The sequence below is a fragment of the Ornithodoros turicata genome, chromosome 10 (genome assembly GCF_037126465.1).
Source record: "Ornithodoros turicata isolate Travis chromosome 10, ASM3712646v1, whole genome shotgun sequence".
Classification (NCBI taxonomy): Eukaryota; Metazoa; Arthropoda; class Arachnida; order Ixodida; family Argasidae; genus Ornithodoros; species Ornithodoros turicata.
This window is the reverse complement of record NC_088210.1, coordinates 26,539,019-26,559,188: the sequence shown is the minus strand read 5'-3', so window position 1 is coordinate 26,559,188 and position 20,170 is coordinate 26,539,019. Positions and strand designations below refer to the sequence as shown.

Here is a 20,170-nt window from a genome sequence, read left to right as displayed (position 1 = left end):
CCCGAGAAGAGGCTTCTGGAAATGTGTAGTTCCTGTTAATTATGGCAGCAGTAATGCTTCAAACGACAGGTGAACTTTCGTATCAGCTTCATAACAATGCACTCTTTCATTGGGTGTAGTTCCGTATCGGGACCACTCGTTTTTAAAAATTACTGAAACGGTTAGGAAAGTAAATATTGCATAGAAGTGGAAGAAGATCATATACTGAATCTAAAAATGTAAGAATTATAAAATTCTGTGGACTAGAAGTTTTTTTACTACATCCCTTTCATTTTATGTTAGTCATCATGTGTTTATTGAAATGTAGACTTGTGTAGCTACATAAAACTCCAGATGATAAGATCAGGAAGGCACTAGGCGGTTGCAAGAAAGGACACGACCGCAACGTGAATGTTGTCTCGAACATATCTCGTATCTATAAAGCCATATTTGAGATCCCCACGAACAATTTCTGTTCATAATGCATGTTCATAATTCCTGTTCAGTTCTTCATTGTTCAAACTGAATACGAAACCAAAACTACCTGAACCATCACGTGATCGTGTGCGTCAAACCACGTCAAATAATTCTAGCGATTCTAGCGCCAAATTTTTTCGTTTGGTCGTCGTATCACGTGATTTGACGTCACGTCGCCATCTTTTCTCTTTCGACGACGTTGGTTAGGGCTGGTTTTGTGTGCTTTTTTCAATCGCTGTTTTCAGTCAATCGCTTCTCAATCATCGTTTCTAACCTACAGCTTTGACAATGGCAGATGCCGCACGTAAGTTGTGCTTTATTTACAACAACAACATATGCGGGAAGCAAATCAGACTTCGCATTATAAGTGTTTGGCGGTCGTATCTCCATTTGCCGGTATTAGGCCTAGCCGGCGTCATTGTTAGTCCTTTGTGAACTTTACTGTTCTTGGTCCCTAATGTCTGATTGCGCCGTTGTATGCATCGAAGTAAAAGGAGAGGCATTCTAAAACTGGTGGTTTGCAGACTTGGCCAATCTGTGCGGCCAAACTGAGCATTCCGCGTCACATAGCCTTTGCACATACGCGCATATCTGCCACCGCCATTGTTCGTTCGAGCAAGATGCGTAATTCGCCGGATATGAAATCGAAGTCGTGTACGTCAAGCTCCACGTCGGCAGCTTCTATTCACGATGTAGTCCACGTGTCACCTAAATGGACATGGGTATCGTAATGATTTACTCCAGGCACACGAATAGATTGCGTAGGAATAGTGTTTCACTAATATTTCTATTCACTGTGTTCCGTTAAAAGCAGTTATCTTTCACGTTGCTGTGGCCTATTCGTTTGCTAATTCTGGGTAGCAGATTGAGAATTAAAATGCGTCACTTCGATTGGAAATTTATATGTACACACATTTGCCACAGTATAGTAACTAAGCAGTTTCCTTGGCACATCTTGAAGCAGAAATCACGAAGTTTTCATGTTTGAACCACCTCAGTCGAAAGGCAGCCTCAGAGATCTTCGACACTAAACGATCTGGAATAACATAGCCCTGCAAGAACCTTCCAGCATAGTGGGGATATGGTGAGGGTTCAAAATAAATGAAAGAATGCCCCATTTTTCTTCCTGCTATATGTTGTGTCTTTGTACATTGTCATAAATGCCAACACCTAGCTAAGCTTTGCGGTCACTTCAATTATATCGACTAGTTCACACTCAATCATATTTGCAGAATATGGCGGTTATGGGAGCACACAGCCTACCCCAGCTGGGTAAGTATCAAACTACATTAAGCTGTTGCCTACAGCCCTGTCGCAGGACACGGGAGGAAGCTTGCGTTTTGCATGTTGGATTTGGTGTGATTCGTGTTTCTTTATCAGGTATGGCAACTATGGAAGTTATGGTGGTGTAGGCCAGACCTATGGTCAGGGTGGCTACACGCAGTCTACCACAGGATATCCGGTAAGCGTGTTTTTTGTATATCTGAGAAAACTGCACAGTCCTGTGTGTGGCAGCCTATTCCCTGCCCGTGTGTAGTGAGTCTCATGCGAATGCATCTATCATAGCAGCAACAGCCACAGCAGCAGCCACAACAACAACCTGCAGGTTGGGATGGTTCAGCAAACTCTTCAGCTGCACCCGCTGGTAGTACATACAGCCAGGAACAGTACGGGCAACAGGGACAAACGTACAACTATGGGCAGCAACCGAACGCGTACTCACAAGGTAAATTGACTTTTTGGAAAGGAAAGTGTAGTGAATGATATGTAGAAACACACTATCTTTGCTTTTTAGTCATTCATAAATGAGGGCTGTAATGGTTTTGAGTGTCAAATCAGCTGGTGTGATCAAATCAATGGTATGATATACGATAACATTTTTGTACTGTTTCATATTAAACAGATTCTGCAATAGCTTGTAGAATGTGTGGGTTCAGAAGACAATACTGCTGCTATGTCGGACCCAAATTAATCTTTCTGCCGCAAAGCTGCAAGAACTGGTGACTTGCCTAACATCTTCGCATAGTAGTTAGTGGGAAGCTAGCGCATCCATTTTGAAATATTCAGAGTTTATGAGATAGGTGACAAGTATCCGTGGTACTATGACTAGGGTTGTCACCAGGCCAGTATTATACCGGCACGGCCGGTTATTTGCTCGCTCTGCCGGTTGCCGGTAGGAAGGTGATACCGGCAGCCTTTTGCCAGTATTTGTGGCTCAAGACCTTTCATAGGGGCTTTTGTGAGCTTTTCCCTTCAACATTCCACTACAGCTTGAATAAATCTGGAGCACAGACCCAACTCCGCGCAGTCACCAGTTGTTTTTTTAGTTACTCAGTATTATTATTACACGCAGGAACACGTCTCCTCGTATTGTCTTGAGCTCTCTCTCTCTTGTCCTCTGTGTGTACTCTTCCACCCCTCTTCCCTTTCCCACGAGCCTTTCCTCCTTTCCCTCTATTCCACCTCCTCTCCCTCAGCCGGTATTTTTCACTAGGAAAGGTGGCAACCCTAACTATGACGCTCAGTGTGATATCTTATTTTTGCATTGGTAAAGCATATTGGTCCCTGCTTTATTGTTTTCTGTGTGTGTGCATGTGTGTAAACTAGACGCGCCTTTCAAAGTGAGGCTAATAGTCTAGTTCTTGTCTCCTCATTTCGTTTCCAACCTACGCATGGTGCAAAGGGATTGCAAAACCAGTCCGAAGCTGCGGCTGGTTATTTTCCTTGGCAGTCGTACCTCTTTGCCCGATGCCCCTGCACCTACACGAACTCTAGGGGATTACGAAAACAGCCCGATAGAGTCTGTCTTTTCGTAGTTCCCTAGTCTGTGGGGATGGGGGGTAGTTTCATGACTTTTAATAACCAGCTCGCTTGCGCTTTTAGCCGTTCTTTCATTACCTCTACCAGTAAGATACGAAAATATAAAGCCCCGATATCTTCTTATCGCAACGAAATGTCTTCAGCTTGTCTGCAGACGCTAAGGCAGCGCGATTTCTGTCCGCAGGACAGACAAATTCCTACTCTGGCTACAGCGCCGGTGCTCAAGCACCACAGACTGGCAGTGGGGCGGCCACATACCCACCAAGCGCGAGTGCGTATGCTGCAGCAGCCCAGGTGCAGGCACAGCCCGCAGGCTCTTACGGGGCCCAGCAGCCTCCAGCACAAGGTGCATACGGGAACAGTGCCTACAGTGCTCCGCAGTCGGGGGCCTCTCATCAGTATCCCGCGGCAGCCGGCGGAGGATCTGCAGCTCCTCCTTACAGCTCGTACGGTGGTGGTGCAGCCCCGCCTTACGGCCAGCCGCAGGCGCCACCTCCCAGCCAGGTAAAGAAGACATTTTGTGTTCTTTCAGGCAGGAAATATAAGTAGAGCCTGAAGTTTTAGGGTTTTACCCGATTCTTCCCCGAATTTGCACCCTGAATTGAAGGTTGCCTCTTTAGGGTGAAACCCGATTTTTACCTGGCAAATTGCCCTCACGGGGATGTCTGTAGGAATGCATTAATTTACTTGTTTGGCAGAAAAATTCAGTTGTGTCACCATTTGTACCATACCACTACAGTTAGTTGAGTAACTGAGCCCGATTTCACCTCGAATTTCGCATACTAGAAGTTCTTTCACCCGAATTCACATGAATTTAGTGCGCATGTTTATTTACCCGATTTTTACCCCCCGAATTTAGAAAAAAAATATTTCCCGAAAACTTCAGGCTCTAAATATAAGTCATGAAATGTCTCTTAAAAATGAAGTTCACCGCATAGCACACTCCTAGCCAACCATAATCTCGAGTGACGTCATCCGCCCCGATTTGTTGAAAATGGGAGGCGTACTCCTTTCTTGTGACAATTATGAACGGCGTAAGTGTCACAGAAGAGGGCGTACGCCTCCCGTTTTCAACAAATTTGGTCAGATAACGATATCATTCGAGATGATGGTTGGCTAGGAGCGTGCTATGTTGCGAAGTTCATATTTAACAGTGCAAGGGATTACTCCTTCTTCTTGGGGGGGTAGGCCACATTGCATGACCAATGAACAGTTCGTAAAGTCCAAGGTGATATCATTGCGGTTTCTCTGTATCCACGTGCTTAGGCTTGCCTCGAAATTCTGTAGTGTCTTTCGAACGTGTTTTGGTCTGTACAGCTCTCTGCAATGTTAACTTGAACACAGCGACTGCTGGCGGAGCAGTTGGAGAGCCACCCTATCGGCGCTAAGTAGAACTTTTGGGAGAGAGCGTTGTGGGTGTTTGTCGACGAGCAGACGCTCCGCTCCGAATGCACGGAAGAGAGTTATCGTGAGGAGGAAAAGGCTTCTCGAAAAACACCCCCAAACAGGAGTGGGATAGCCCACAACACTCTCTCTCAATAGTCATTTCGCCTGCCAGCATCGCCGCGTTCAAGTTAGAGCTGTACATGTTTTGAACGCAAGAGTGGCACCAAATTTGATCTGACGTAGTCATTCCACCGTCAGAATTGTACTGCTGTGCCACAAGAAGCTGCCCATGGGTTCCTGTAGTTTTTGACATGGGCAAAATAGGTGCCCGTGTCTTTGCAGCCAATAGGAACAAGCATGGGTTGGGACCTAAACATCCCATTGTTAGGTTTAACACAATTATGCAAGTGCTCTCCTCAATTAGCCTGTGTTTAATACATGCCATAGCTTACTTAGTGTCTCTGTGCAAGAGTTGTTGCTAAATAGAACCGTGTAAACGGTACTTCTGCGAAATTGCTTGTGTACATAGTTCATTTGATTTGACCGGCAGGGTTCATACGGTGCTGGAGGACCACCCCAACAAACTCCCGGTGGTCAGGCACCTGCCATGGTGCCTCCCAATTCCTATGGTGGTGGAAGCGAGTACAATAGAGGTGGGTCAGGAGGCCCTCTTGGCGGCTCTTCTGGTCCTCCATCTCATCAGGGTCCTGGTGGTGGAGGAAGCTATGGCGGTGGACCGCCTTCTGGTGGCTATGGTGGTGCTCCATCTGGTGGTTACGGAGGCGGACAAGGTACGCATGCTTGCTGAGTGTTGCCAGTCTTTGCAGTACACATTTGCTGTTAATGGATATGCCTCAGAGTCCTGAAGGATAGAGGATGATTGGCGACTCCCTCACTTGGGGCTTTCTGGAACCCCCAGAGTGTCCGGGGCTTGGTGATCGCTTCACCGGGGGTACCATCGTAATTTCAACAGGTGGATATTATATTGGCGACTCCTTCCCCTGGTGGGGTACCCGCGATCACTCCTAATGCTCCTGGTCCCAATAAACCTCTACCCGAGAAACTGAAACAATGTGTACAAATGGCTTGCCGTGATATCTCTTCGTTACACAGAGTAGTTACTCTCTAGGAATATGGGTGCAGTTCCCAAGAAACAGTGAACCTGATTTACGTTAAGACTAAACCTAACAAAAATAGTGCAGCGTAGCTCGATCTTTTTTTTTATCTTTGCTCCAGTAAATTCCAATCCAATGAGTCGGTGAGAATGCTCGCCATTACTCTGCGCACGGTAGGACATCGATTAATTGAAACCGTGCTTATTCCACAGGTGGCCCCGGGATGTACGGAGATCGGGGAGGACGTGGTGGTTACAAGTACGTACCGTTTACGATGTTGGCGCGTCGTCGAACATTATTTTAGACGAGTAATTAGCATGTAGCGTCAATTAGTTTTTTCGCTTGCTTGGTCCAATTTTTTAAGCCGGAGTGTGCATGTTATATACTGGGTGTATCCGCCCTTGTCTCCCCCGGGGAGATCTTGTGTCATACTACAGGTAGCCTACTGTTGGGTTCTGAAGATGGTTAACAGGCGTAAATATGGCAAGAGTGTTTTTGTGAGCCAAGCATGGCTTTTAGACAGTACATTGCTAATGCCTAAACATCTTCGATACATGTTAGAGGTTGGGAAGCTGACATGCACCAGTGGTGTATGTGAAGGTGGTACCACTTAAAAATATGCTGTTCCTTCACGTGGGATCAGTCGTGTGCAGATTGGGTTATCTAGAGGTTCTCTTCCAACTTTTTTTTGGGTGAACACTACTCTGGTGCAGCACATGCTGAGTGTGAAGGTTTTAACGCCTCCCACTGTTGTGGGAAGGGAAAACAGTGTTTGTGTGCATTTAAACCCAGTGATTCTCTTCCCCCACTTGTAAGGGGAAAAGGAGTGGAAGGGCCAGCGTTTCTCAAAGCTTTTAGGGCAGCCAGGAAACAAGTGTGTGAGGCGAAGCTAACAAAAACCGATGTGTCTGCTCCACTCTAGTAGTCAAGGTGGCCCTGGTGGAAGGGGAGGTTACAGCAAAGGTAACGACCTCACCGCTAATGGTGGTCGCTTTGAGTCTACTCTTTTCGGTGTACTCTTTGCAAAAAGGCAATTGTGCCGTTTGTTTCTTTTTTTTTTTTTTTTTTGCCATCCAAGGCAGTTATGACTGGAAACAAAATCTTCACATTTATTTTGCAGTCTCTTTCTGCTTTTGGCCACATTCATGTACTTAATGTTTTAAAAAGGTGTTTGGGTACTGGTCTAATTTTCACAAGGCACTTCATATACCCGTGTTCTTCGTGTTTGTGTGACTGTGTTTTTGGATGAACATTCAGTGTGCGACTGTAGCAGTTCGGTAAACCAGTGAGGTGGGGTAGGTGATAACATACATTCATCTTGAAGCAGCAACACAGACAGCAACAGAAGGCAAAAGCAGTCGTCATCTTTGTATGTCATTGTCTTTGTTGCTGCTTTAAGGTGAATGTAGCAGTTCCTTCAATTTCGAAAAGCAGGACCAAAGGCATTGAAGTTAATGCTGTTCCATGGTGATTAAACCCCCATCAATAAGATAGTTGTTTTGTTACATACCACTTTTTACAATAACTCGTTTGCCTGCGAGTTCTCACCTTGCTCAACATGCAATGCTAAGGCACGTCTTGCAGTGGTTGTCAGCTGGTGTTCTGCATACCTTGTTCTGTGGTTCTGAGAGTCTGGAGTAGGTACCAAAGCTTGCTCCTAAACCAGTCTTGTATGTCGCTGTGCCAGACATCTCATTGGCATTGCCAGGCCACATTTCCTTGGATGAGGCTCGTTGTAAAGAGTAGAGCCAGAAGCTACTCCTATCTATCATTTTAGAGCCCCTAGCTTTCCGCGAAGTTTTGAAGAATTGACCATGTCTAGCGGAGACTGCTGTTTTACTTGGAATCTTTTTCGCGATATATTCGATATATGACAGAATTATGTAAGGATTCGCAACATTCTCATGGGCTAAACCCCATCAGTCATGACTGATACTGCTGGCGCTTACATGTCTGTCTGAGCACGCCGCGACGAAAGAAAATTCAAATCTAGGAGCGAAATTGTTAGAGTTAGGTCTAATTTTCCTAGCGCGCTGAAAAGTTTTGAAAGGTTGGAGAAGCACTAGGGATGGGTGTGTAAGGAAGAAGCCTGCAACATTTTTTTTTTTTTTGCTTGTTTTCCCTTACATGCAGAATTCCTCAGATTTATAAATCCCACTTTACAGCAGAAAGCTTAGGGGCTTTAATCATTGTATACTATTAGGTTCCTCGAAGCTGGGCTGGCATGATTGCTGGTTCCCTCGAATAACCTACGTTGAGGACCAATAACGTGGTGAAACCCGTGACGGCGTGGCTGATTTCTTCCGCAGTGGTTTTCCGTAGAGTCATAAGCTTCGCTTCGCTTCAGAGTATCGATACTGAGGTCCAAGGGAGAGCAGGAGCGCCATCTTGTTTCTGCACCACACAGGTACCATCCCGAGTTGAGGATCAAAGACTGCTGACGTAATGCTCGCTGTGGGATAGAGAAGCGTGTATAATTGTTGCGCGATAATCCCTCTATTGTCCACCAGAGCGTCCCGGGGATGTCAAAAAGTGAGCATGTCGCGGAAACAAGATGGCGCACGCTCGCTCTTGGAACTCAGTGTCGATACTCTGAAGCGTTGGCTTATTTAGTAACTCCAGTTTTCTGTGTACGTGTGTGCATATATATGCATGGTGCGGAGGACTGTTTATACTTCCAACAGCAGACAATGTAGCTTCGTAGCTTAGTACACGCGTTCTTTCTTTCTTTCTCTCTCTCTCTCTGTATACTCTCACCCCTCACCCACTTTCTCTTTCCCGCGAACATTTCCTCCTTTCCGTCTATTCCACCTCCTCTCCCTCAGCCGGTATTTTTCCCTATGAAAGGTGGCAACCCTACGGGGAACGTTTCGCAACGACAGCATGAAGTGTGCCCATCGCTGCCAGAGCGCGTTGATTGACGTTGCACGTTCTCGAGTATAAACACTCCGATGGCAGTCAACCTCGTTGCGCTCGCTCGTCGACGAAGTATAAACAGCCCTATATACTGTTACCCTTTGAAAGGCTACCCCGTCTGCCATGCTCGGCAATTAGAGGCAATCGCTGCAGGTGGAACATAGTATCATCTATATGTAAAGCTTTGAAGGAGATCCAATCCTTGTAAATTTCAAAGTGATTGAGCATTGGAGCATGAAGTAACGCAAATCATACAAATCCTGTGTTTGAGACAATCAAGATGGCAGTGTTATGAACAGCAATTGGGACAGTGCTTCGCGGATGAACAACACTCAAGTGACTGGTATTGCAGAGCAGCTCACAGCGATCTTTACATGTGGACAGCACAATGCCCCACCTGCATTGAACAGAATTGCTGAGCTTGGCAATGCTGCCATGGTTAGACTTTTTTTATGTATTAAGGTTTTTTCTTACCTCTCTCTGGTCGTTGCTGTCGTAGTGGAGGTGTGTATAATGTACCGAGAAATGTGAGACAACTTTTTTTTTTACCAAAGCATACAGCAAACTATTTTGCAGCGTGTGACCGCTGCAAATATTAGTATCTGCAACAACTGTGTGAAGAGCACAGTGATAGTGGAAACTGGGCACACTACTCTGCAAGGTACAAGAAAAACCATGACCTTGGCAACGATGTCCGAATGTGGTTTTTGTGTATGGCACGAGGTTTTTTCTATAGACACCCGATGGCTGTAATATTCCGCAGGAGATATTTTTGTTGGTTTAAACATGGACTTTGGAGGTTTCACATATCACATTTGCCCTACAAATTTGTGTCATCCTAGAGTGATTGCTGACAATTTCGGCTCCCACAGACAACCCTGTTCGTCGTGCAAAATACATGTTTGTGCAGAGTGGCACAACATTTAACATTTAGGAAAGGAATAAACATAGTCTCTCATGTTCCAGTAAAATCTGAGAAGTTACTACCTGATGAGCTCGGTTTAGAAAGCATGGTGTTCTCTCATGTTCCGTCCAGTTGTAATCGTGTGGGGTAGTGTGCTTGCAGAGTTTTTTATTTTTATCAGTTGTCACGATGTATGGCACTGTCAATGTACCAAGTACCCTTTAGTATGCTGTGGTGGAAGTACAGAAACAGCATTCGTCACAAAAGGGTGTTTTCTAGTTAGATGTATGTGTAGTGCACAGCATGTTCAGTTACAGCTATTGTACATATTTTAAAATGTGATTGAGCTCTCAAAGCAAAACTAATTTTGTACGGGTGAACAATTTCTCGCTTCTGTCTCATCGTTATGCCAATGCACTCCGCAGACTACAGGCAAACCAATCCTGTGTGGTTAGCAGTGCCAGGGCATTTCAACAACAGGTTGTAAACTGCATACTGGTACTCGTTCACCATGTTACAATACAAGGTCTTGGAGGTGTTGCTTGTTTCCGGTTACAGTTTTGGGGAACCTGCTACTACTTGTCATGCAACTTGCATGCACAGGCCAGTCTGCAAAACATGTGGTGTTTGTAAGTACTACGATGCTGAACTCCAGAAAGTCTGACTTGAGTTCTGCAAAATGTACAAAGTACAACAAAGCTATGGCAGAATCTTCCCGTGCATATCACATCATTGGTCCTTGTGCTGTGGTATAAGTTCTGGCTCAGTGTGTGGTTGGGCAGTGCAGTGGTTGCTTTTCCACTCTGGCATTGACAGAAACTGGTGTTCACGAGTTGGGTGCATTTATTGACTCTGTGGTAATTTCTGTGGCACTGCTCTGGTGAATAGAACAGAAGTGTTAAGTAGAAATGTACTGCATCCTTGCTGTTGCAAGCATTGTGTGAGAGTGGTTGTGTGATGGAAAGAATATGGTATTGAAGTGCCTTGTTCAACATTTTCCATGCCAGATTTGGCAGCAAAGGTATAGCTGCCTAAGAAGAGTAAAACACACTCATTCGTATCAATACATCTGATCAGAATCATCATCCCCATAATTGCCTATTTTTTGCCTGACTTTTCATGTTTGTCACTTGTGTGTTTCCCCAGAAGTGCTATGCAATTCAAGTGCAAACCCTAATGTTAAAACAGTCTTTGTGACACTGGTACATAGATGACTTCAAAAAAACTGTTTGGGGCTGTACTGCCACAGTGGGGTTCAAATGGACAAAAAAAAAAAGATTTACTTTGATTCACATATTCCCCTTGATCAGTCAATGAAGACGAAGTGCCATGCAATTCCTTGCATGCCAAGTACTAAAGAAAGGCAGCACAGTGCAAAGCACGATTTTCTGAAGTTGTCTATTTTGCGCCCCCCACTTGAGGTACAAGTAGAACCTTGTGTTTTGAGGGGGTTGGGGGTTGTTTGTCTTTAAAAATGTCTCAAAAGTCTGGTTTTATCTGAGGAGCTGTAAACTTTGGATGTGTTGGGTGGAAGTTAAAAAGAAGTGCATCTTGCATTCCAGAGTTCATAGTGCTTGATGGTAAAACTTGATCGTAGTCTGTTTTGCCTCAAAACACAAGGCTCTAGGTACAGACCATGTGGAGCTGAGACACATGGAGTTGCAGGAGTGTCTTGTTCACTGTAATACCACAAATGTTCATTATTTTTATCAGTCGAAACCCAATTAACATATTTCAACATCATACTACACTCATTTGAGAAGCAGCTCTGCTTCCTGCATTGCTTTGCATAGTCAATTTTCTCAGCTTTCTTTTCCACTCTTTTCTTTCTTTCTTTTTTTTTTTTTTTTCAGCAAAACCTAGGTAGATGGTCATTCGCATATCACAACTTAAGTGTGAAAGAATATCGTAAGATCCTCACGGGCTGAGATGCATCCAATATTGGTCTATTCCATCACGAGTAACTTGTTCATGAACAGTGTTCATCACGTAGTGTCAATCTCCTCGTTAAGTATTGGTTTCTGCACCTCTTGTTGTTACACATCAGAGGCTTGTCACTGGGTGTTCGTAGATACTCTGCAGTCAAAGATCCCTCATCTTATCAAGTCATGCGCAGCCTCTCGCAGTTGGTCAGTTGATAACACAACCGCGGCACGTTTGTCTGCCGACGTCTTCCGAGGTCATACTGTAACTTTGTCCCGTGCCATAAAATATAGTGCTATACCAGTATGCACCACATTTTAACAGCAGTTTTATTGCGTGTCCTTTCATTGCCTGTTCCATGAAAGGACAGTGTTCCCCCGGTTATCCATGCACATGAAAAATGTGCATGTATTATTAGCTCTGGTTGAGCATGGTCTCTCATATACAACTTTTTATTGTTGACAGTTTGACAACACCTGCACAAGCAGAGGTGTCAGTTTTTTTCTTCTTTTTTTGTGGAGTCTACTGGTGCCAGGCATGTTGGAATATGATGTGGAGAAAATACAGTTGGCCGTTGGCTCTACTCATAGGCTTATGGTGCCGTTCTGAGTTCACTGTTGTATGCTGGTCGGGACTCTCTAAATTTATGGTTTTTAGCATCCAAATCGTACCCATTGTGGTAAGGCAGTGATTTTGTACAGGTAAATGCATTGCGTGCTCTGTAGACGTGTGCTGTCAAATTGTGTAAGCTTTTGGCTCAGCTTGGAAGTTTCAGATTGGGAGTCATATTTGTTATTGTTTTTTATTGTTATTTATTGTTGACCGTGCATGCCCTGCTCGCAGGACCTGAGGAAATGACCGACACAATATTTGTGTCCAATCTACCTGAAGACGTGGCTGAAAGTCAACTGTCGGAGCACTTTGGCTCAATTGGTTTGATTAAGGTATGTGGGTGAGGCAGACTGGTCCTACATGTGTGGTAGGCATTTTCTTTTGCCACTTCTTTCTTTCTTTGCATTTTCTTTTTGTATATGGTTTTGTTAATTTCTCCTCTTGTAGCTGGACAAAAAAACTGGCAAAAACAAGATCTGGATCTACAGAGACAAAATGACAGGCAAGGGCAAAGGCGAAGCGACAGTTACCTACGACGACCCCCCGACTGCTAACTCTGCCATCACCTGGTTCAACGGTGGGTGTCGTCTTCAGGGTCCCAAGGATTGTGCAACGTCTTGGAATTGAGCCAACGGGAGCTTTGACATCTTAAAGTTTAAGTGAAACCTATTTTTTTCAGGCAAAGAATTCATGGGACACAAGATTAACGTGGAACTTGCCCAAAGGAAGGTTCCTTTCGGAGGCTTTGGTGGTCCAGGAGGTGGAAGAGGTGCACCTCGGGGTGGTCGTGGTGGTCCCCGTGGAGGTGGAGGCCCCGGCGGCGGAGGCGGAGGCCGTGGGGGAGGACCCGACGGAGGCGGCGGCGGTCGGGAAGGTGACTGGAAGTGCATGAACCCGTGAGTATTGTATAGCCTCTGTACTGGCAAGTTTGGGAAGTATTACAAGTATGTTAAAACCTTTAGTATGGTGCAGCTATCAATATCTAAAGCTATATCTAAATTCACTATTCAGCTGGGGAGGCTTAATCAGATGCCTTGTATGATTACAGCATGAAGTTTTTGGGATATATATATATATGTATATATATACACACACACACACACCGTTTGAAACGTTGTCTTTGTAATGAATTAAATGAAGTCCTCTCAAAATATTCCTTTGGGGAAATTTCCTTTGGTGGTTCTCTGTGTGAACTTATTTCTTCTGTCTGTGTGTGTGTGTGTACATATATATTTCCCCCCCTACCAAATTCGGTGGGTAAAAGTCAAGAAAATCAACATGTGCTCTAAATTAATGCGAATTCGGGTGGAAAAAACTTCTAGTATGCCAAATTCTGGGACGAATCTGGCTCTATTACCCAAACAAGCTGTACTGGTTTGGTGCAAACGGTGCTGTAATTGCGTTTGCTGTCAAACAAGCTAGTGTGCATTCCTACGGACATTTCAATGCGGGCAATGTGCTGGGTAAAAAGTGGCAACATTCAATATTCGGGGAAAGAAATGGATTAAACCCTAAGACTTTATGCTCTAAGTATGATAGTATTGTTTCAATAGACAGGTCCTTGTTGTATTGCATCTGGCTGATCTCTAACCACTTTTCATGCAGGTCCTGTGGGAATAACAACTTTTCGTGGCGAACCAGTTGCAATCGGTGCGGCGGACCACGCGAAGGTGGCGGTGACGGAGGACCTGGCGGCCCCCCCATGGGTGGGCGAGGAGGCATGAGAGGCGGCCCCCGTGGAGGACGAGGGGGTGACAGAGGAGGCCGCGGTGGTGGCCCGATGGGTCGTGGCATGGGCGGACCCATGGGTGGCCGTGGAGGGTTTGGCGGCCGCGGTGGACCAGGCCGTGGAGGCCCGATGCGGGGTGGCCCAGGGTTGGTTTTTACGTTCTGTTCTTGGAAGGTGTTGATGTGCAATTTCCTGAACTTTGGTGCATTTGCTGGAATGCAGTGTGCACGTAAATACTCGCTTCAACCTGTGGGAATGTTTATTCTTGCGCTCGTCTGACCCGCTAAGTCACGTTTTTTGCTGAACTGGTGTGCGCTTCGCGGCATTGGCGGATTTGTCATCGGAAGGGATTGTACCGTGGATTATGGTTGGGATTAACCCCCGGCAAAAAAAAAAAAAAACGTTCTTGTGCCCCCCATGTGCATGAGGGGGGGGGGTGCTTTGAGGAACAGCCTGGTGTCAGTTGAGAAAAGGTGACAGCGAGAGAGCGACAGAAAAAGGCGGCCACAGAACTCTCGAAACTAGTGCATTTTCGCATGTTTCTTACTAGGCCACAGAAAGGCACTACAGTTTGGATTCTAGCGGACTGGACTCCTCAGAGGGTTGTTCTCTACAACTTTGCAATTACGTGGTCCACCTATTCACTAATTATGAAGACTAATTATGCAATTTAATTAACAGCTCTACTAATTACCGATACTCCACCACCCTTAAGCAGGCCCCATCGGGAAGAGGATATATTCAACGACTTTCCCGAAAGACCAACAAATTTCGAACGTAACGAAATTCTGGTTAGTCTTGGGTGACGCGCCCTGTATAATGGGCTCCAAATGAGTTGAAATACAAAGAACAGTTACCCTGTAACATTTTAACGTGGCATTATTTCCTTGAGTTTGAGGAAGCACAATTAGTCTGGTAACGCAACTAAGTGGATGGGACCGACATCGTTGCGCCATCAGTTTCGTTGTGCTTCCTCATACCCGAGGGAATGATTTCTTATTCACCTGTACACCAGGCAGCTTGCCTAATCGTACTTTGTTCATTGAGATTCTGTATTTGTTTGCAACCATTTTGGACAATCTGTGGCTTTCCTTGCCCTGTTTCATTGCACTAATTACGCTTCTGTTTCTGAAGCGATCAAAACAGAAGGGTAATTAGATTGAAACAGAAGGGTTTTCGGTGTGTGCTACTCCTGTGCTAATGGGTTAAATTTTCCTTGCAGAGGCGAAAGGGGTGACAGAAGACCAAGACCATACTAAGGACCATCTACTGCATGTCTCCTTACTTTGTTGTATTTTACATCTCACAACCTTCATTTGTCATTCCCAGATGTGGCAGATACATTTTAAAACATCCCCTCATTCCCCTGCATCATGTCTTGTATATTATGAAATGTGCTGTGATTAATCATTAAAATGGCATGGTTGCTCAATGTGGTTCGATGTTTCTCTTGAGTGCGCCTCACTTCTCCTTTTGTGTGTGGTAGGGTATTTAGTCAGTGGGCAACGAAATGGTAACTTGCAATGTATTGTTTTGGGTTGGTGACTACCTGGCTGGGTGCGGGAGTCTGCTCTGGGTTGGTGGCTCTGGCACCATTGGGAGATGTGGTAGTACAGGAGTGGGAGGAGTATCCAGTCCTTGCTTTGGGATTCGGGTACTCCTGCAGAACTACCCACCTCGAAAGGTGGGTACTTCATTCTTCATTGGGATATGCCCTATAACATCTGTGGAGTATGTGATTTCTTCCTGCAGCGTAGTCACGAGAGGAGGTGGTTTCGCCCTCTCCTCCTCCTCAACAAATGCTCTACCAAAGGTCGATTTTGTTGGAACTCCCTACTGCCATGGCTGGTGCCACTGATATGTAATATAGGGTGAACTGACACTGGTGAAGTGCATCAAGTAGGTGTGCCCATTTTACGAAGGTGGGAATTGAGAAAATGGAAAAGAAGCATGCAATAAAAAAATTGATGAAGCAGTAGGGACAGTATATAAGACGTAAAAGTAACTTCTGTGTACTTTGGGATTTGGTGAATGATGCCCTCTGCGATGTTGCTCTCAGTTCAAGCAAAGCACGCTTTTTCTTGATATATTTTTCCGCGTTCAAGAGCAAGAAAACCGTGCGTTTTATTTGTTGATTCTTTTTTAGTATTTCCACAAAAACTTACGTAAACTCGGACAGCTTCATCTGCATCGTCATCGCTGTTGGGGGTGGCCGCTAATGGCGGCGTATGTTTATAACATGTTCTAACGTCTGCAAAAAAGTTCGTAGTTATAGCTGTTTCCTAAGGCTTTCAAGCGTTGCAAACAGTTATTGTATATATTAGTTGTTCCTGGAAAGCATTTGACTTTGCTTGTTACGACACTTCACTCGAAGAGACCGCTATGAGTCCACGAAATAGATGTGACCTGTAACTGCAGTTATGCGCGTTGTGCTTGTTTGTGACCGGCATAGTGCGAAACAGAGACCAAAACTTGAGTGGAGAACAGCAACTTCCAGTGAAAAGCGACGTTTCGACAGGCATTCAACGTCATTGACACAAGTGTTTCGACAGATTCAGGTTAGTGGATCCACCTGTACGTGTACATCTGCTATACGTAATGAATGAATTTTCTGCCAGCACACGTGCGATCAACGTTATAATACAAGCCTTTCCCAGTGGGCCACAGGAGCAAACTATACAATTTAAGTCGTAATAAAGAAACCGGCGTGGTAGCACGCGTGTTGCGACCGCAGTAAGCATTGCCCAAAGTTCATGGCTAGGCAATAAATTGAAAGCAGTTGCGTCACAACGTGACATGACTTATGTCAAGAATAAATATGAACTGTGCTCTTCTACTGCAGCGTAAAATAGTAACCGGCTTGGGCAGATTACTTGGTGACCTCTGCGTCCACGATGGGCGACCCCTCACCCGAAGGTTGCTCGCGACATAGCTGTCTTCTGCAATTACTTTTGTGTAACTTGTCTAGAAACATCGCCAACAATAGCACGATTTCTACGATGCATAAACATGCTTTGCATTCGTTCCAAGAAAAGGGTTTTTACGCGCGGCTTGTAATGCTCATACTCAGCAAAGCTTGCTGAGTATGAGCTGTTGTTCCAAACGTATTCGGTGCTAAACGTATGGAGGTGCAATGTTATTTTATATGAAGTCATGAACCATGACAAGGATCTTGCCTTTTCAGAGGTTGCCATGTGTGCCATTTCAAATTACCGGTTGACATGCAACCTTAGCAAATTCATCCACCTATATTTTTACCCCCTGATTCAGTCATTTGAAAATAAAGTAGGACTTCGCCCCTCACACAGTGACATCTAATCTCGTCCAACCCAATCTATACTGCAAGATACTATATGACCAGGCATAATTCTGGGATCTTCATCTCAAGATAAGGGGGGGGGGGGGCGTGACGCCCATATCTGCTGCGTTTGTGACTTTTTTTTTTTTTTTGCCTTTCTGGTCGGTATTTTTGGGAGGAGGCTTGCAATATATATATATATATATATTTTTTTTTTGGGGGGGGGGGGGGTGCTAGGAAAATCCCTGTGTATGACAACTTAAACGTACAGGCAGAAAGTTATGCACAAGCTTAGCATTCTCAGTTTTATGCTTGACTATCGCTTATCACAACATTTTTTTCAGAACCGAATGTTTGTGTACCCAAGTGCGCAAATAGGATCTAGGTACATAGCTAATCCATCAAATGACTCTGCGCTGGAGGCATTTTAAAATTCCTTCATCGCTCGCTCAGTACGGTAATAATGAATTGTCATTTCTTGTGGCACTGCGTTCGGAGGGCTTAACTAAGCACGTCAAAAGAGACTGCACTAAGGATTTACTGCTAAGTTGAGACTGCGTTTTATTTGGACCCCGTGCATACTTTGACTTTTAATTAACCTGTCCAAGTACCGATACACTTAACAAGCGCACTCGGTCAACTGTGTCTGTAAAAGCTTACTGTGTTCATGATATTGTAATGGCACAGCAATGCAAGGAATCATTACGCACTCAGATGTTGCGGGGTCTTTCTGGACACTTTTATTTCTTTTTTGCATTTTCTGTTGCCTTTAAATTTTGTGAGTTGCACCCTTGCATGGTCGTTATCAGAGGCGGCTCACGAGAAGTATTGGTATCTGCAGAAATCACACATTTCCATTCTTGTGTGATGTTATTACATCTTTTGTGTCAGAGTTCAAATTGGCCTAAGCTTGTACAGATGTGTTCAGTACCATCATCACTACATGGGCACATTGGCCCAGCATGTTTATTGCTGGATATCTTAGGCACATTGCTATAGAGTGATTTCCTTTGCAAGATAAAACACGTCCTACCAGCTTGCATATATTGTTAGTTTCCTTCTGTGTTCGTTTACATTTACCGATGATGTACTCGAATTTAAGTTGACCCTTTAAATTGAATTTAGGTTAGCCTGGGTGATCCGAGCCTTTTTTTAATCAGCACATGGCCTTGAATACCTGGCGCACCGTCCGTATGAGTAAGGCTGACGTCACACCGTGGCTGACGAAGCAGGTACCAATCAGGTGATCCGGGGCGTGACGTCAGCCGACCCGGCGGGCTGGCTCGGACGAAGCGGCCGGGGCAGGAGCATTCGTGGTCCGCGTAGCGTGGTTGCGTAGCGAACGAATTGTTAGGACAAGATCGGGCTGCAGCTTCGCGTACTGCGCGATTCTCAGTCTTTTCTTTTTTAAAGGAAATTTATTGCATCGCGTTATAACGAATTACCTTTAACGAGAACAAAGAAATGGAAGTGCAAGAAATCGTGAGTAGAGAAAAGGTATACTAATAGAACGAACCAGTTGCCAGAAAACAAATATATATATATATATAATGAGAGAGAAAAAGCTGTGCTGTCGCATCGTTGCATGAGTATCTATATACTATATATATATAGGTTAAAAAGGTTGGTATGTCAGACGGCTGCGAAGTTCAGCAAAAGTACTATAATAAGACGTAGACGACAGATTAGAGGAAAGTTAACAAAAACTAGTTTATTTCGTGGGTAATCTAACAGAAAGATTATAATATACTATGAAACGTTTAAAAGCACGGTCGACGTTTCATAGTATATTATAATCTTTCTGTTAGATTACCCACTAAATAAACTAGTTTTTGTTAATTTTCCTGTAATCTGTCGTCCACATCTTATTATTTTGCTTATATATATATATATTTCGACAAGGTTTCTATTGGGTGCTTTGCACGGGAGAGGAGTGTATCCCCTCGTTTCCCTCTCCCAAATGCACAAATGTGTTTGTTTAGGGATCATTAAGCTTGCAAACTCTGGTTGCGGGATGCACTGTGCGCTACATGTAGCGCATGAACGATGCTCCTCAGGGTGACACACGCAGCACACACAACTGTTCCCGTTTTTACGTTCGAGAGAACAATCGTAATGCGTGACTGGGTCGTATATTAATACTCGACGCAAGCCGCGCACCCTGTTTAACATTCCTTGCTTAGGACAACGTGTCTAGGCAACCTGTACTATGCAGGGCTAGGCTCTGCCAGGAAATCACTAGCGTCCTCTCCCGGGATCGGGGAGTGGGCAAAACCACTGAGCCGCTGAGCTTCTCCGCATCGCGGCAACGGAAATTTGCTTTGTAGAGTTTGTTAACTCTTTGCAGTTGATACCATTGCGACAGATGCTGAGTATACTTACCTTCCTGTATCACGTTTATAACTGCTTTCTGAACAACGAGAACACTCTGCACAAGAAGCGTCTGTGTGCTGACCACGACCTGCTAGATTACAACGACCATGTCACAATCAGGAAACCCTATGAGGAGCCTGTCCGCACGATCCGCCAGGGGCGCTACTGATCGACACAACATGATTGGACGATGGAAATTTGAATTCTGAACGCGCAGAAGCGTGTGTACGACTACCGTAGCAGACGACAGCGATAGCCCCTATGAAAACGCGTAGAATGATGATGATAATCAACCTCAGAATGAAACATCTGTGGAACGTCCACCGCTTGTACAGAAAGACTAAGGTAAGCTGAAGTACAAAGTATTGTAGAAGTTGAGGAAGCAATAACTGGGACGATCAGAAGCGCCACCGCTACCTTCCAAAAATGCGGCGCATAGAAGGGGTGCGCCTGACATGGTCGTTATAATCTAGTAGATCGTGGTGCTGACACGCTGAACGAATATAGTGTCGTCTGCTCCCGTTCTTCCCTTTCGCGTGAGTGTCACGTACGAGGATGCTCACGTCGGGGGTAGAGGTACGTGGGGGGAAAAGGCCTGTTTTATATAGGGTACGGACTATTTGTTGAGTCGCAGGAGA

General features: G+C 44.9%; 2 protein-coding genes across 6 annotated transcripts in view; both read left to right on the top strand.

Annotated features, from left to right (window-relative positions):
- The first annotated feature begins 622 nt into the window (after positions 1 to 622).
- On the top strand, positions 623 to 15,293 carry LOC135371278 (RNA-binding protein cabeza-like). Of its 4 annotated transcripts, none has more exons than XM_064605379.1 (13): positions 623 to 760; positions 1,689 to 1,728; positions 1,837 to 1,918; positions 2,026 to 2,182; positions 3,461 to 3,780; positions 5,213 to 5,453; positions 5,990 to 6,035; positions 6,700 to 6,740; positions 12,364 to 12,464; positions 12,580 to 12,709; positions 12,812 to 13,028; positions 13,738 to 14,007; positions 15,084 to 15,293. In XM_064605379.1, exons 1-13 carry the CDS (start codon positions 745 to 747, stop codon positions 15,118 to 15,120), a joined length of 1,698 nt encoding a protein of 565 aa, XP_064461449.1. In that variant the 5' UTR covers positions 623 to 744; the 3' UTR covers positions 15,121 to 15,293. The 4 variants fall into 4 exon arrangements, with proteins under 4 accessions (XP_064461449.1, XP_064461448.1, XP_064461451.1 ...); XM_064605378.1 differs by having other exon boundaries at positions 2,023 to 2,182; XM_064605381.1 differs by lacking the exon at positions 6,700 to 6,740 and having other exon boundaries at positions 669 to 760.
- Positions 15,294 to 16,065: 772 nt separating this feature from the next.
- LOC135371277 (3-hydroxy-3-methylglutaryl-coenzyme A reductase-like) overlaps positions 16,066 to 20,170 on the top strand; it is a 62,372-nt gene continuing 58,267 nt past the window's right edge. For both annotated transcript variants that reach the window (XM_064605377.1, XM_064605374.1), the window contains exon 1: positions 16,066 to 16,419. The gene's annotated coding sequence lies outside the window, so the exon portion shown is untranslated. The remainder of the gene's footprint in view (positions 16,420 to 20,170) is intronic.

Excerpts from the sequence above, each read along its gene's own strand:
- LOC135371278 (XM_064605378.1), top strand. Across the intron at positions 13,029-13,737 it reads GACTGGAAGTGCATGAACCC|GTCCTGTGGGAATAACAACT; the intron begins GTGAGTATTGTA and ends CTTTTCATGCAG. Across the intron at positions 14,008-15,083 it reads CCGATGCGGGGTGGCCCAGG|AGGCGAAAGGGGTGACAGAA; the intron begins GTTGGTTTTTAC and ends TTTTCCTTGCAG.